At 35.3% G+C, this 18,424-nt stretch overlaps 2 protein-coding genes across 4 annotated transcripts in view; both read right to left on the reverse strand.

The window, feature by feature from the left end:
* LOC148601303 (uncharacterized) overlaps positions 1-6,305 on the reverse strand; it is a 94,312-nt gene extending 88,007 nt beyond the window's left edge. For 2 of the 3 annotated variants that reach the window (XM_088555044.1, XM_088555043.1), the window contains exon 1: positions 538-880. In XM_088555044.1, the coding sequence (XP_088411170.1) occupies positions 538-678 (141 nt within the window). In that variant the 5' untranslated portion in view covers positions 679-880. Of the gene's footprint in view, positions 1-537; positions 881-6,128 lie in introns of those variants that run through there. The other variant, XM_088555045.1, reaches the window with a different exon arrangement.
* LOC148601304 (uncharacterized) lies at positions 6,129-15,440 on the reverse strand. The gene is made up of 3 exons (XM_088555048.1): positions 15,279-15,440; positions 6,668-14,521; positions 6,129-6,433 (listed from the first exon to the last, which is right to left on the reverse strand). The coding sequence occupies exon 2, from the start codon at positions 14,504-14,506 to the stop codon at positions 14,030-14,032; it is 477 nt and encodes a 158-aa protein (XP_088411174.1). The 5' UTR covers positions 14,507-14,521; positions 15,279-15,440; the 3' UTR covers positions 6,129-6,433; positions 6,668-14,029.
* Between the last annotated feature and the right edge of the window lie 2,984 nt (positions 15,441-18,424).

The raw sequence follows: 18,424 nt of genomic DNA on the forward strand, positions 1-18,424 counted from the left end.
ATGTGGGAATTCTACTGAACATGTATAAATGTCCAATCCTGTTACACAACAGTTTATAGATCTATGTGCATGTAATTACAAAATATACATAACGACACAGTTTTTGTCAAATAATTAATAACATATACATACATGTATGTAGATACTTTAATTACAACTAGTCTTAAGTTTCAGCAGGATACAATGAATTTGTATTATTTATAACATTTGGTCAGACATTAAAATCCATCTAAATGTAAGCAACATAACAGGCTGCATCTAATGCATTCAATCACAACTTAGACTATACTAGAAGTTATGTTTAAGTTAGAAGTTGAAGGAGTTCCATGTATATTGCTATTGAACATGTACATTGCATGTCATCATCAGGGGCTGCAATTAATAAAAGAGAATAAATGGAATTTAAACAACCATTTTAAACGTATGCAATGCATATAATGATATTTATCATAATTTGATGCAAGTCAAGTCATGAAGGATTACTATAAAAAAAAAACGGTTATTCGTAAAGGAAAGGAATGAATGTATATTTCCTACCTGTCTTGCCTTTTTAAATTTTATGAAAGACTCTTGAAGATTTGACTTGCATCCGTCTCCAAAGTCAATGGTAAATGCTTCTTTCTTTTTCTTTGTCACATGTGCGTTCTGTTTGTTAGTATCAATGACATTGTCTGCCATTTTATGTCAGGAATGTCTTTGTTGATGTATTTTCGAAACGCTTACACGGGTCTCGGGTGTGACGGTGTTTTACCTTCAAAGTTTACGTCACTGTTTTTATTAATGAAACCTCGTGTTTCATCATTGTTTCATACCAGCGCCTTGACGATTTCAAAACACACACCTGTTATGGCGGAAGTTACCGGTGCGACGGTTGGTTACAGTCAACTGACTAGGCCAATCAAAATGTTTGTTGCAAAAATTATTTGCGCGACATTCAATTGAGGGGTTCCTTATGGGATATTTTTACGATTTTTATTAAATGAAATCGATGGTTTTCTATCACTTGCAAAATACATGTCTTTCTTGTTGAGGTGGCTCCATCATTTAAGAAACCAGGGGTATTTCGCCCTAACATTACTCCCTTTAGAGTTGGCCGAGTGGTGTGGGGCGCTGGACTTAGTGCAGGCGGTGTTGCCATAGATGCCACAGCGGTACGAGTTCGAGTCCCGCGGAGGGAACGACAAACATTTGCTTCGCAAATTTGACAGTTATATGCAAGCTTTCTCAAACGCCTTCGTTGTTATTTGGTAAGCACACTTTTAAAGGTTAATGGGTAAAGTAAATATATCCTACAACTTGCATTTGTAAAATTAAATTGGGGCCCATTTTTTGCCTAAAATGCCCTAAAAATGAACACATAAATTAATATTAATAAAAATCACCGATTTTTATTTTTTCTTAAAAACTAATATGTTTTATAGACACTAAATTGAAACATTTGGAAGAGAAAAAAATATGAGGTCACTGGGCTATTAAAAGATACATAGAACATTATCAGACTCCAATTTTTTTTCCAAATCTTAATATTTGGTCTTTAAAAAAAGATCAATGGATTGGGATTAAATAAGGTTATTTTATTTGCATTTTAATACTAAGTGGCAATCAAAAATATAGTTTGGCAAACAAAAAACAAAAACAAAACAAAAAAAAAATATAGCCATATTTGTGATAGTTGACAATTTTCTTGTAATGGAGTTATCTCCGCTCTTTATGCTTTTTATTGAACTTTAGAATTAATATCTATATTGAAAAAAAAGTTGTTTACAATGCGTCACTTCACATGAAGTAGTTTTCAGAATATTGATGTTCCACTAAATAAGGGATCCGCCTTAAAATATCAACTCTCTATAATTTGATTTATCCTTCCGTTTATATCATAAAGTGGGTGGTCCACCCATCCCCGATTCTTCTACTTTTAATACACCTAGATTCTTCTTGCAGTTATACAAGCTCATGAATTTATTTGAGGCTTATAAATGCTAAATTCTAAAATCATTTAACACCTCTATGTAAGTTTTAGTAAGTATTAAAAGTAGAAATTCTTGATGTTGAATAAGCATCAGTGCATGAGCAAGCATCGTTTTCTTCTGAAAATATTATTAACGTAGATGATCCGCGTTCAAAACAGGGACTTTATATAAAATACAAGTATAATTATATTTCCGTCGACAAACTCACATAAAAGTACAGGGACCCGGAACAATTTTTTTTCTCACTATTACTTGGCAAATTTTTTTTAAATTTAAGTCAATCCTTAGTTCAAAACGGAGACCGTCTGATGCGAACGAAATTTACATAAGAGGTAGCAATACATATAGATCTGGCCACTAATACCTCTACATATGGAAAAGGAAACCACGCGTTTTTCCCAATTTGTATTATTTCATCCAAGGATGTAGATTATATGGAATATGGTATTGAATCTTTATGAGTCACTTTTACTAAAACATCAATCATTTTTACAAATTACCTTCGTTTTTGAACAGAACAGCAAAAAGTCACACATAGCTATAGACATCTATGTAATCAATATGCTCATCGACAAATTTAGATACTGTTTTTTATACTTTGATAATTCGAGCTCACCATTTATTTAGAAACTACTAGCAACAACAAATTCTTGACAGTAGTCAAGGCGATACTTTTGAAAATATTGGTATCTTATCACTGGTACTTGAGATAGAATTAAAACCAGTCGACTCCTATACACCAGAAAACTTCATATGAATAGCATAAGGGCAATATTTGCTTTTACAACATATGATTTCGTTTTTTTTTATATTTTTTTACAAAAATATATAAAAAATCCCGACCCAAAGTACCTGTGTATTCTAATCACCGTCCTTCTTCCACTGCCTATCAAAATGCAGTTTTCGAGAAAACATAAAGGTAGACACTCAAAATGAGTTAACAACGGGTTTTAATTAGTATATTCATTTGCATTATGTTGTTTTCAATCCAATCTAAGGATTTTTTTTTAAAAATTATATTCGTTTTGATATATTTAGTCTTAGCAAACCACGAAAACCGTCGACTTAATTTAAGATATTTATAAGTGTTCGTGTAGTTATTTTTGACATCCCGCCATTTTTTCTCCAAGTTAACCATGATAATAAATGAGTTGAAAATTATATCAAATGAAACTATACTGATCTAGGGCTATACAAAAATGCAGCCTACTCGACTGTCTTACCGAGAGCGTGGGCATATTTACAAAGAAACTACACCCAAACCTGTTCTTGATTGATATACTTTTTAAAGCAACTAAATTTTTCAGTTTCTATAATCTCAGTCATCTGTAAATGAACTGAAAATATCATAAAAATCTTTTCGCTTCCAGCTGTGATTTTGTCGTCAGTGACGATGCATACAACTGCATACGTACTGCATATATTAAACACTATAGTGGAATTACTTCCGTTTTGCTTTTCCATATTTTATTTTTCAAGGTTTTAAAGGAAGCTTGCCAGACAACCTCTAGCATTGCTGGAGTAGGTTTAAGGTTAAAATAATAAACAAAAACATTAAAGATAGTAGCCATCCGGCAAAGCGCATTATTTAAGATACTAAAATCAAAACCTGACATCAAATAACACATCAATCTAACTGTTCTATAGCATTTCCAATTTCTTAAACAGTAAGAGAAAAAAGAATTTGTATCATTTCAGAAAACCTACAAAATGACAAAAGTTTTATGAGAAAACTGACCTATTTCATTCCTACTGGAAAACACGAATACCAAAGGTCTACAGTGTTTAATAAAATGTTTTGAAAAACAAGAAAGTTACACCGATACATTCATCTTCAGACATGTACATGAATCATAATAATTTATTTCTATCTCCATCACGTGTACATGCACTTGGAATCGTTACACAATTTTAGTTACCGATACACAAATAAGGAACCGGGACGTGCGCGTATGCATGGCAAATCAACCCATGATCATGAGCTTGTATATATTCAAAATATAAAAAATCGCCAAGAAGTTATGGTGAAATAAAATGACAAGAAAAAGAGATCCAGTAAATGTCGTTTTCAAGATTCATTTTCTCCATACAAATATCGATGTACATGATGCATACTATTTGGAAATAAGCATGCATAATTTGCCTTAGTTCAAATTCCTTCAAGAATTAAAATATTTGCAATTTGTAATAATTAAAGTATCCAATAAAAAGAAAACATTAAAATATAAGTCTGCGTAATGAAAAAAAAAATCACCAAATATTTGAAAAAAGTAAGGTTCGTCATATACTGTCACGCAGTTTACATACTATCATACAGTTTAAAGAAAACATTTCATAGCAATTAGTTCGCACATATAACAGAAATAAGAAAACCATGCATGCATGGCTGGAATATATAAAGGGCAAAAACCCAACTTCCTTTATCAAGCGCCCCCATCCCCCCAAGAAAAAATGCAATCTATTTTTTTGTGGTCAAAAACGTTTATAAATCATGCAATGGGAAAAAAACTTTCCAGCATAATATCTCATTCGGCATATTATAATAATCATAACTTGTCAACACATTACGATGTATTTATAGTGAATACAATGAAATGTACGCAAGGTATTAAGACAATACTAGAATACAAGTCAACCATAAAATATTCCACTGAACTGAAAGCAACTTTAATGTAGCAGTTTCAGTAGGAGAAAACACATCAAATTCACTTTTATTATTAATTCAGGAAGTTACAGACCGCATTACAAGTCTTATTTTTTTCATTCGGCTGTTGCGCTTATGAGATAAAAATAATAGTAAATTGTACATGAAATTATTTAAACTTCTGCGATTTACGGTGTATGAATTTCATAAGAATATTTTGTTACTGAGAATGTTGACTCCATTCCTTGTAGAAGGAGTAAGTATGTACGGAGATGTAACACCAGAGACTATCAGTGAAAGAAGAACAAAAACCCTTCGAATTTTACATCGGACTCATGTTTTCAAAAATGCTTCTCTCAATCATTCTCATCTATTTCGTATATTGCTTTAAAATTGAAGAAAGTTGTAATATAGCACAATGGCATATTAAGGACAAACCAGGTAAGGTTACAGTAGATGGTATGAACACACACGTGTATTACCATTACATAAAATTTGCGAACCTTTTTAAATGGTTATATAGTTGAGCAGCACGTGTTCTAGATTTCTGCTGGCAGTACAATGTTCCTGAAATTTGTTACACGTATTACCTATAGTACTAGGGAAATGAAATGCAAAATCATAAAGCGTTCAAGAGGATGAATAGGACATTAGAAATTTTCCAAAATAAATGGTGCAGCAATCAATTTTTAGCATATAATCGACGAAGCATTACGTATAAAAATTGTCTGAATAATGTCATGTAACAGCATGATATGTAAACTAGACCAGATAATCAATACCACTGGCTGGCGAAACTCAGCGGAACGAATGATGAGCATCATTGAGTTTCAATAATTAGCATGAAAATTTGGGAAATAGGCTGTAGGCTTAGACATAGAAGGATAATAGCAACACATAAAGTATACTGACACTATTATTCTAGCGCTAAATGTTTAAATCCAAAATTTATCGTTTTTTTTTTTTTAAACAACTTAAGTTTGCCAATCCTGTCAGTTGGCTATGTAAATGAATGGTTTTGGTATTCTGAAAAGCGAACGTCGAGAAACAAATGAACAAAAAGTGCATGTTTTAACTACTCCCTTTTGCACTAATTCTACAAGGAAAAAGTTGTTTCGAGACTCACAATTTAGTGAGAATTCGGAATTTGACCTGGGTACATGTCTATAACAAAACAGGTATAATAAACGAAGCTAATGTAGCATCTTTGTAGAAAACCAACTTAAGGGCGAGTAAAAACACAGCTTATTCATAAACGGAGAGAAAAAACAAATGGAGAAAAACGTAATATATAAACCTAGAGATAATCCATGTGAATAGGCTTCACGAGGGGAGATAGAAATTGAGGCAACAATATTTAGAAGCATGCAAGTATTCGTTCAGCCAAGTGTTACCAGTTATGGAAATGTGAATTGTCAAGCCTTCATACCATCCTGAAACATTTTCCACTACCCCGACAACTTAGTAGAATTACGTAATACTTCGTATCTGCAAGTTGTGCTATATGGACTTACCATGTCTTTCACGGGCTAAATCTTCTTGGAACACACCCTGACAAGGCAGTTTTTCTGTTCTTCTATCCATGATTTGCCAGCAGTAAGTCATCTAGGATACAAGTTCTTTCGTTTAATCCTTCATCTTCATTTGGGACTTCAATGTGTCATCTTTTTAGGTTGTCTGCATGTTTTGGCACCTCCCTTTAGATCAATTGATGAGCTCAAACGTTCTCGTCTTCACACTCCATTTTCTCTGGTCGGCCTTGACTCAGTCTGTTTCGATTTCATCGATCGTTCAGGCTGACAACCTCTGTGTACCTTTTCTGGAAAGTAAGGAGGAAGATTTTAGATTAATGTCATACAAACACAAGAACTTAATTGGTGCATGACATTGAATCTTAAAAGAAAATGAAATTAGATGCTTTGTTTCACGGTTAATTAAAGTAACTGACTGAAAAAACATGCTTCATGTAGGTCAACATTTCAAGTGACAATATAAAAGTAGGTCTTGTCAGTCGACTTACACTACTTTAAAATATTTTTTTTTTAAATATTACCTTTTTTCGACACTAAACCGGAAATAAGGTCACTACATGACAATCAGTAATTTCAGCAACACCACTAGTTTGCAAAAAACGTCTGCACAGTTTTTGACCATTCTTCAATCAACAACAAAGACTTCTCCATTCTTGTAGTTGTAAGTCTTAGTTTACGAACAAACAGTCCCAGGAAAAAAACCCGAACCGTTCAGGTGTCTAACATGTGCTTAAATGATTTAGAATTCCTGCTCATGCTCGTCCCTTCACGCGTTTCTGCACACCCGATGTACTCGATCCGCGGAACAACTGTTACACTTTTTTGTACCAAACAGGTTCGGCAAGAAAAGTAGGAAATTTACAAAGAAAACTAGCAATCAATACGTTTTCTCTTTCTGAAGAGTAATTGGCATCAATTATTGATAGAGAAAATTCACGCGAGATTTCTCGCGCGTAACGGTCCGTGACGTCTGCTGATACCTTCATTTTTTTTCTATCAGAAAACTTTAATCGAAATATGTAAAGAGGAACATTAAATATTCTGTTTGTATTGAGTGTTCATGGTAGGTCATGTGAAACCAGTTACGATTCATCCATTTTTATTGCTTTTCCCCATTACTACCCGGTATAGACTTAAAATTGTATAGAAATCTCTTAAGTGTGAAACCACAGTTTCGTGACGAATTTATTTGATCAAAGTCTGTTGCATTAAACCCAAAAAGCTTTACGAAATTAACAAAGTGCATATTTAAAAGTTGCATGGGAACTTAATGTGAAGGCGGAATTGCTTTACACGTCACGGACTGCTTCATTGGTTGCTATGCAGATAATTTTGTATTGAGTTTAATTGCATGGAGACCAAAAGTCATCAAAGACAAAATACGATGGAGTTAATCTTTCATACATCTGATAATCTTTATGTAAAAAAAGTCTACACTCAGGCTAGTTTTATGGAAGGAAACCGAATAGATAAAATTTCTAATTTGAGAAATCCCCCCAAGTGATAAGTTCGTCTATATGACCGATATTGACCTTTGGGGGATCAATGTCCGGTTGACGGCCTGGTAATTGAAAAATAAGCATAACAGCCGCTGAAGTGTTGTCATGGTAAGCAGACAATTTCCAAGGATGTAGGTAAGCGTTCCGCAAAGCAAAATGTTAAACTAAACGCAACACTAGGTATAGAGCGGAGGCGAAAACCACATTACCAGTCGTCACCTAACCGTGCTATAACAACCTTATTTTTTTCGTTTCATTTTCAATTTTATTAAGTATTTTTAACATAGAGTTAGAACAGCAAATCATCACCAAGCGTTTTCATTTCGGAATTAGTTTTCTTCAAAATTGGTCAAATCGATGTTAGGAATTAGAGATGAAGCTTTAAATGGAAGAATTAAAGTAATGAGATTTCAAAGTAAGGAAATCCTAAAGTCACTGTGTCATGCATAAACATTACAGTTTTATCCCACTTAAGTAAAAATATCAAGGACTGAAGTCTTCGAAGTCACTAATCGTCAAATATTCTCTGTCATTTATTTTGGCTTATTTTCGACATCCGAGATACGATTGCGTACTCTTTCGTAACCGTGATGACACGAATGTTTTCAATTACCCGGAACAAGATAAAACAACTGACGATGTCTATATTTAGATATCGGGTCCTGATAATATTTATGACCTATGTAGGCAATTGCAACGAGCCCGTGCATTTTAATCGGAAACTGGGTAATATTACACAAATCAATGCTAACCCATCATTTCATCTTTTAATGTAAACCTCCCGTTTTCATACAAGTCTAAAACCCATGCATGGACATGTGTATGATATTTTTTAAAAGAGGTACATTGTAGCGATCTTTGTGTTGCTTATGATATTAACCAGGGAACCGGATAAGATTTGTTTGTTTGTTTATTGGAGTTTAACGCCCGAGCAGGGATATTTCAGCTATATTCAGGCAATGAACATGAAATGGATGATAAAATGAACATGAAATTATGATGAAATGAAAAATGGGATGGGACACAAGGATAATGGGGTCGACAAATTTTGATTGCCACTGGAAATAGGGAGAGGTGGGTAGGGTCGGTCAATTTAGCATCCTTTGGCGGAGCCCTATGGTTCCTACTCCAGCGGGAGAATACCACAGTAGGGTTTTTTTAACGTGCGAGGAACGTGGCATCTTTCTCAACACGGTGCAACACTATGGTTTGCGGTCAGGCTTTCCGTATTATAGCCATGCAACCCCAGCATGTAACACACCAGGGATACACCATTCCACCACCTGGGGCACACAACCCAGTTGCTCTGTGGGCAGAGTGCCCTAGCCCCCGGCTAGGGTTCTGAGCACTATTAGTCGCCTTTTACGACAAGCTTAGCGCTGCTGCAGGCCTATTCTCTAGATACCGGACCTGACCAGATAATCAGATAAGAAACCAGATTAAACAACTGGCAATGAATATTCATAGATATCGGGGCCGTGCTAATGTAAATGACCTACATGGTCGTGTAACGAACCCCTGTGCCTGATTCGGAAACAGGGTAATGTTCAATGCTAACCGATCATTTCATGTAAACTTCCCGTTAATTCTCATACAAGCACACGTATAACACACTTGTATTATATTTAAGAGGTACATTTTTATCTCGTATGAAGCTAGAACTATGACGCTATGGCGGTAAACACGGTACAGATCTGCAGCATTACGTGGAGTATTAATATTAATTATGCAAATCATATGCGATTATAAAGTACTGAAATTACGAATACAAGAAGTCGCTAACAATACTAGCGACTTAAAAAGACGGGAATTCCAAGATATTTCTCTTTTTGGTTGGGTCTTTGTTTGTGTAAAAAAAATTATTTGGTCAAGGAAGGTTAAGAGTTGATAATTTGATGTTTTTGAATTATTGTTATTTCTTAAATATCTAATTTAGTCCTATATATTAGAACATCTAAATCCCTGTAGTTGTGACTCTTCAAACGCACTATGTAATCTACCGAATTAAATGTTATTCACTGAACAAATCAGGAAAAATAAGTGATTTACAACAATCTAACACAACCTTAGAAACCGGATGAACTACTACCTGACATCCATTATACCTAGTCAGGGCACCACTACATGTATATAGCTGTCAGAGACCTTTGTTCTTCTACCACCTGTCACTAATATGAAGCCGAGACCCTGCCACTACTATAAATCCTGTCAGAGACCCAGTCTGTACTATTCCCAGTCACTACTATATAGCTTATGTCAGTAGCATGGCTATACCACTGTCTAACACTTCTATATATCATGTCAGGGACCCTGGCTACACCACTGCCTAACACTTCTATAAATCATGTCAGAAACCCTGGCTACACCACTGCCTAATACTTCTATATATCATGTCAGGGACCCTGGCTATACCACTGTCTAACACTTCTATATATCATGTCAGGGACCCTGGCTACACCACTGCCTAACACTTCTATAAATCATGTCAGAAACCCTGGCTACACCAATGCCTAACACTTCTATAAATCATGTCAGAAACCCTGGCTACACCACTGCCTAATACTTCTATATATCATGTCAGGGACTCTGGCTATACCACTGTCGAACACGTCTATATATCATGTCAGAGATCCTGGCTATACCACTGTCTAACACTTCTATATATCATGTCAGGGACCCTGGCTATACCACTGTCGAACACGTCTATACATCATGTCAGAGATCCTGGCTATACCACTGTCTAATACTTCTATATATCATGTCAGGGACCCTGGCTACACCACTGCCTAACACTTCTATAAATCATGTCAGAAACCCTGGCTACACCACTGCCTAACACTTCTATAAATCATGCCAGAAACCCTGGCTACACCACAGCCTAATACTTCTATATATCATGTCAGGGACCCTGGCTATACCACTGTCGAACACGTCTATATACATGTATCATGTCAGAAACCTGGTTATACCACTGTCTTACACTTCTATATATCATGTCAGAAACCCTGGTTATACTACTATCTTGCACTTCTTTATATCATTTCAGAGACCGTGGCTGTACCACTGTCTTACTGTTATATATATATATCATATTAGAGACCATGTCTTTACCACTGTCTTACCGTTATATATATCATGTTAGAGACCATGTCTTTACCACTGTCTAACACTTATATGTAGATGTATCATGTCAGAGATCCAGGCTATACCACATACCGCTGTCTAACACTTCTATATATCATGTCAGAGACCCAGGCATTCCACTGTCTTACACTTCCATATATCATGTCAGAGACCCAGGCTATACCACTTACCTTTGTTTAAACTTCTATATATCATGTCAGAGACCCAGGCTATACCACTGTCTTAAACTTCATATATCATGTCAGAAACACTGGTTATACCACTGTCTTACACTTCTATATATTATGTCTGAGGCTCTGACTCTAGCACAATATAACCTGAGAGACCCTAGCTATACAACTGTCTGACGCTGCTATATAGTCTGTCAGAGATTAAGATTCTATATAGTCATATCAGACACCCTGACTGTACTACCGTCTTTCACTTCTATACTCGACGTACTATATAGCATGTCAGAGACCCAAGCTATACTACCGTTTCTAACTAAAATACTCAATTTACTTTATAGCCTGTCGGAAAACCTGGCAATACCACCTTCTGACAATACTATATAGCCTATTGGAGACCCTGTCTTTAACATCGTCTGACGCTACCATGTAACTTGTCAGACACCCTCACTGTATTATCGTCTTTCACTACTATACAATGGACTATACAGCCTATCAGGGACACAGGCTGTTCTACCGTCTGGCACTATTATATAGTATGTCAGAGACCCAGCCTGTAGTACCGTCTGACACTGGTAACCAGTCTGTCAGAGAACACTCAGACTGGCTATTCCACTGTCTGTCACTTCTATATAACCTTTCGAAGACAAAGATCGTACTACCATCTGATAGTACTTTATATACATGTCAGACACCATGGTTGTACTACCGTCTGACGCTACTACATATATTTCTAAAAGCAAAGATTGTATTATCATCTGACTACTATATGGCCTATCAGAGACTTTGGCTGTTCTACCATATGAAGCCAATACTCAATGTAATAAATAATATTTCAGGGACACAGGCTGTGCTACTATCTGAAACTACTATATAATATCATAGCCCCTGGCTGTACAAAAAAGGTATAGCCTATCAGAAACACTGACTATACTACCATCTACCAGAGACCCTGGCTATTCAACTCTCTGTCACTACTATATAACCTATCAGAGACCCTGGCTGTACATGTAACCGTCTGACACCATTTACACAGCATGTCAGAACAATGACTGTTCTACCGTCTGATTGTACATCCTTGTCAGACTTCAGCCTGTCAGAGACCCTGACTATTCTACCGTCTGACCCCACTTTACTACTACATAGCCTGTAGGGAATTTAGGCTGTACTTTCCTCTGATACTACTATATAACCTACCAGAGACCCTGGATCTTCCTCTGACAATACACTATAATAAAGCATGACAAAGTCTCTCAATGCATCACTATCTGACAATCTTAAGTTACTGTATAACTAGCCAGAGACTCTGACTGCACTGCCATCTGACACTACTGTATAGCCTGGCAAAGTTACTGGCTGTACAACCGTCTGAAACATCTATATATCGTGTCAAAAATTTTGGCTGTACAACCTTCTGACACTATTATGATGCGCATGTCAGACCCCATCTGCACTGCCATCTGCCAATAAATAGCCCGGCAGAGTCCCTGGCTGTACAACCGTCTGATACTACAATGAGACATGTCAGAGACCCAGACTGTACTGCCATCTGACATATAGCATGGCAGAGCCCCTGGCTATACAACCGTCTGACACTACTATATACCCTATCAAAGATTAAGGCTGTACAGCCGTCTGAGACTACTATATACCATGTCAAAGATATAGGCTATACAATCACCTGACACTTCTGTTAAACATGTGAGAGACTATTCTAGCGGAAATCAAAAGAACATAATCCTGATAGGGACAAAGACCAGACAGAGAAAATAGACACACATAACAAAATACATAAAATATATAGCATGTCAGAGACCGTAGCTATGCTGTTTTCTTACACTCCATTACTTTAAAGCCTGCCAGACACTTAATTGAGCTGTACTGTCGTCTGACACTGCTATACTATATATTACCTGCCCGTGACCCAGCTATACTCCCATTCTGACACATCTACATAACTTGTCAGGCGCGGATCCAAGGACTGGCGTACCGGGCATACATCCCCCTTAAAAAAAATTCATTACTAGTTTCACCCCATAATATTTTTTGCCTTGCTTTGCACGGCATTTAATTCAATTAACGCCCCCCCCCCCAAATTCAAACCCTGGATCCGCCCCTGCTTGTGAGAAATCTTGGCGGTACTACTACCATTTGTCACTACTAAACTGACTGTACTATATATGTACTGTCCAGGACTCTGGCACTGTTATATAGCTTGTTTGAAACTCTGGATGTATAATCATCATAAGTAATAAGCTTGTTGACATGTTGGATATGAACTACCATCAAAAGCTGTTAAGTAGCACTCCAGCTAAGGATCATGCAAAATATGATTCATGGGTAAAAAGCCTACATATTTTTATTTTTGATATTTTGTTTTAAATGTCATAGTAAACAGAAATTAACATGTGGTTTTTCATATAACCCGTGCTCTTAGGAGATAAAAATTATATAGAATGCACTGTAGATTTCAAAATTAAGGGAGATTACTCTGTAAATGACGCTCAAATACAATAGAACCTACTGAATTTTCAATGTTGATTATCTCTTAAGAGCAGGCAGATTTGAATGAATAATTACACATTTCATAGTATAGACCCATAAAACAACCTTATTACAAAAATAAAAATATATAGCCTTTTTTGGTGGTGTATCACATTTTTCAGACTTTGCATGATTCTTACAAAGACAGCTACTTAAATAGTATGTTAACGACACTTTTGTTTTGTTCATTACATCAATTTTGGCCTTTTCCGAATCTACAGTGTTGCTCGTATGTTTTTTCTTCCCGTTCGTTATTCTTGTTACTAGTATTTGGACGGTGCAACTATTTTCTTGTTTGCTTGTTTGTTTGTTGATTCTAAAGAGAATTACAAAATATCCGGGCACATTAAATTCTTCCCTAGTTACTTTTAATTATCCAATTGTTCAGTGGGAAATAGGGGGTTTGTGATGTATATTTAAGGGTGTACAAAAGAGGATTCGTCTAAGAGCGGTACAAATGTTGGTTCGAAATGGGAAATGGATGATAGGTAATATTAATCTATGACTTTGATCCTCACCACTTACATTATCATTCAACCGTAAATTTCGAAATACCTCTATTTGTCCTTGTAATTGATCGTGGACGCCTTGCCATTGGTCCTACACCATAAATTTTGGCCGAAGACCTCAGTCGTGCAGTCGGGGAGGCATGCGCATTATATTGAGCCGGAGAACGTCGTCGTCGTCGTATATTAGCATCTTCAGCTCGAATTTTACTAATCATTGTTGGCATTCTTAGTCTTGCAAAGCCGACGTATCCTTTCATAAACCTCTTGATTTCTCTCCAGTTTGAGTTGGAGACAAGATTTGAATAGTCTTCTAAAAGGCTCGTTAGGTAAATGGTATTGTCACTGTTTAAACTTAAACCGTCGTCATTCAACGATTCAACGCACGAGTTGTTATCATCTTCAATGTCGTCGCTGCTATCGAACGACAAGTCATTTTTAGCTTCAATAACTTTTATAACTTTGACTCCTTTGCTTTTCGAAGATGAACCATTTCCCATATCTCAGTAGAGCATCTGCAAATCAGTTGTACCACATTTATATGGGCAGAACAATAGAAAACATGTTTTAAAATATATAACTGCGTTGGGTCCTGAAGGAAAACACACCCGAAGTTCACCAGTTAAGCTTTCTGAAGGGGTCTATACCTCATATTTTGTCAAAGAAGAGTGTACAGTGATTGCTATATATCTTTATAATTAAGTGAGTGTGAAATGATTTGAACATGCCACGTTTCCAAAATCTGCATTAAAAATGTCCATACCGAACTTTTGTAGACCAACTAAATCCTTAACGAATTAGAAATGCCGGTATCTAAAAGAATCCCTTGACATGCTAAAAATCTGTATACAGCAGTCGTTGAATGAAGCACTTTTTAAGAACTGTGCGTTCTAACCTCTAGGGAAAGCCAACGAAGTACCCAGTTAAAAAGAGGGCTCGGGGCTTGATGTTTTTTCTCAGGGTACAGAAGTTTGTCGCGTAATAGTTCTCAGGTAATATAAATTGTGTTTTTGTGATATATTTGGTTTTTGTTATATCGTGATTTATATATATAAAAAAAACTACTACATATGTCATAAAACTACAGAGACTAGTCATGTGCGACGTACATAAAATTTACTTTTCTTGATATTACTTTTGAATACGCAATCAAGCAATTTCGGGAAAAAGCAAACAAACGTGAAAACAAATAACCATAGGAACAAATAATGTAGAAATTGAAGTTTATAGTCACGGTTGCCAATGCAAACATAATATTCAAAACTGACTTACCTGTCGAAAGTGATGCAAGGTGAAGTGGGGAGATTTAATGCTTGTGTTTACATACTAGTAGAGATATTGGACGATTCTAGCTTTAGTCTTCCTGTTTTAAAACACGTTACTAATTTTTGAATCACCTTAGTACTTCAAAGTGTAATTTGTTGATATAGGAAATTAATACAGGTATAAATGCAAACACACATTAAATCTTTACCATAATTTAGGATTAACTCTGCTTTATTTCAGCTTATGAATAGATTATTGTTCACTTGTATGCCCCTTCTTTATGCATTAAAAATTCTGTTTGTACGAAAAAAAAACTGATGTTATTGATTTTGGTTCGTTTAAATCGATATTCAAATCTAATAAAGAAAAATGTATGTATGTGTTTCAATACACTTCAACTGTCAAGTCGGTTTAATTCTGATCCATATTCTTAGGGATGATTTTAATAGGCTACTGTGACTCCATTGAAATGAATCGGATGTTTAGCGGGTAGACTTTGTATCAATATTATTTATTTCTGCAGACGACACATGAATTTCCGAGGTCTGATGCATATCACTGATCTTGTTTGTTCCCATGGAAAAATACCATCAACCCAACCTAATGACTAGCTAGTTTGTTTGTGTTGATGTAGATACACTGTACCTAGAAATAGATTTATAATCATATTCCCGCAAGTCATTCCATATGAACGAAAGAGAGGCATGGGGCGGGTAATACAACACAAGAAGCACTTAGGCAGCAAGAATTTGACTTTCGGGTAGGGGGCTATAGATTTTTTTTCTGAGACTTACTTTTTTTTTACCTTGAACGAAAATAACTAGTATTTTTTTCAGTGCTAATAAAAAACAAATATTTTTTCCCCATTTATTGAAAACAATCTTTTTTGCCATCTCACTACTGCATAGCATCTTTCACTCGACTGCATGATTAATTTTTTTTAAACAAACATTTTTTTATTTTACTCCACATTTCCAGAAATCAACTTACCTTCCAAAAAAATCCAGATGGTGGCACATATGGACACAAAACTCGGGCTTGATACAGCTCTGAATTGATTGGGAATAAATATTTGACACAAAATATACAACAATAAGAAGGAAGCTTACATTATTAAAAAAACCCAACCCATCCACTCCCACCCCAAAAAAAACCTAGACAAAGTGATGCCCCCACACTCTATTTTAACACAGCTACTGCAAAATGTTTGGTTGTCTAAATTTAATTATGAGAAGATTGCTGTGTCTGAGAGACACATTTGATGCCCCCACATGTACTTTCTAACATATATAAAAGTAAATTTATTCTTACAAGCTTTAATTCTTTAGAATGGCGACAATTTTATGATCAGAGAAAGAAGCTGAACAAGTCCTGATTTGATAGCATTGGTCTACAGGAACAAACACTAAATCTAATGTTGATCTTCTCTTGTGTGTAGAAGGAGATATCTGTAATAGACAAGTACCCTATTCCTTCCAAATGGTGACAAAATTACTAAGTACAAATATCCAGGAAAATGTCAAATATTGATAGAAATGAAAACCTTGATAATATGCACATCTTCAATCCATATGTAATTATTCTTAAAAGTACCAATTTCTAAATACTGTAGGAGGAGTTAAGCAGAATAACTATATACCCTGAATTTTGACTCAAGAAAACTTTGGTAGGACTTATCATTAGGATCATTTCAGCAATTGAAAGTTTCTCTCTATCATAGTTTTCATGATATTGGCTGAAAAAAAAAAAAAAAAAAATTCCACCATTCAAAGGCAATAACGCTTACAAGGAGTCGTCTGACAACTTTGATCCCAGAAGACTTTTGTAGGCCTTATAATAAGGATCATTTCTGTCATGTTCTATCGTTTAGTAACAGCAGCCATGATTTTTGATGGATCAAAGTCAGTTCTATGCAGGATACTCAAAGAAACATTCATGCCAAGTTTGATTCCAATTGGTCAAATATTGTCAGAGGAGAAGATTTTTTAAGGAAATAACATTAAAAATAGTAAAAAAAAACAACAAAAACGGCAATAACTCCAACATTGCATAACAAATTAAGACAGATATATGCTAAAAACTACCACCTGAGCCAAAAATGATACCCAAAATGCATGTGACAAAAAAATCAGTTGTAATTGACTCAGTTGTTGAAGAAACACAGATATCAAAAGATACTTTACAACTATTATGACAGATAGTGACAATAATCATTATGATAACAAAAACAACTAAACTTTTGATATGTTATATTTAATGCCTTTTCCACTAAAACATGTGTATAACAAAAGCTAAAAGAGAACTAAAGAAGCACAGATCTGATAACATAAGCTTTGAAAATACATGTATAACTAAACTATAGGTGATATTCTTCTCTATTACAAATAAAAGATAACATGCTGCTAATACAATAGGTAACAAAACTGAAAAGGGAGGTAATTACCATGATATTTATCTAATCTGATTCCCTGTCTAAAGACAGAGTCACTGTTCAAACTGATATGGTTGATCAGTGGCACACAGGGGAGGGGGGTAGGTGGGGACAGTTTTATTAAAATTGGGTACAGGGGTGCAGCTGGAGCTGGAAAAACACCCCCCAATCATATATGTGTCCAACAAGAAAATCTGTCTCATTCAAATATTTTTCAGTGCAAAATACATACCCATTCATATATTCTTCCACATCAATCTGAATTATGAGAAGATAAGAGAAGACACTAATTGAAGATTAATTGTTGATAATAGGAAGTTTGTCTTAGCAATAAATTATACATTTAAATTGTAGAAATATGACCCATTGATATAGTACAGCCAAGAAATGACAACTCATTCCAGCGGCATGTCTGTATATACTGGTATAAAGGAAACGATCCCCCATGTAGTGGCATAGCTAGTAATTATATTAAGAAAATTTGTGTTTCAACATTCGACCATCATATACCAATAAAATTTCATATACATCCCCCTTTTTCTAATTATTGACTTTCAATTATCTGGTATTATTCAGTCTACATCACTGTTGAACACTGGAAATTTAATTAATCAAAACAAATGTTGTCTTGTTAAATTATTGTTATTTATGGCCTTTTTGATTATTTCCAAAAAAAATCCTTTTTGACTACAATAGATGAAAAGGCAAAGACAAAAAAATT

Source organism: Perna viridis, chromosome 12, assembly GCF_037379345.1.
Source record: "Perna viridis isolate PV_CMFRI_1.1 ecotype Kerala chromosome 12, ASM3737934v1, whole genome shotgun sequence".
Classification (NCBI taxonomy): domain Eukaryota; kingdom Metazoa; phylum Mollusca; class Bivalvia; order Mytilida; family Mytilidae; genus Perna; species Perna viridis.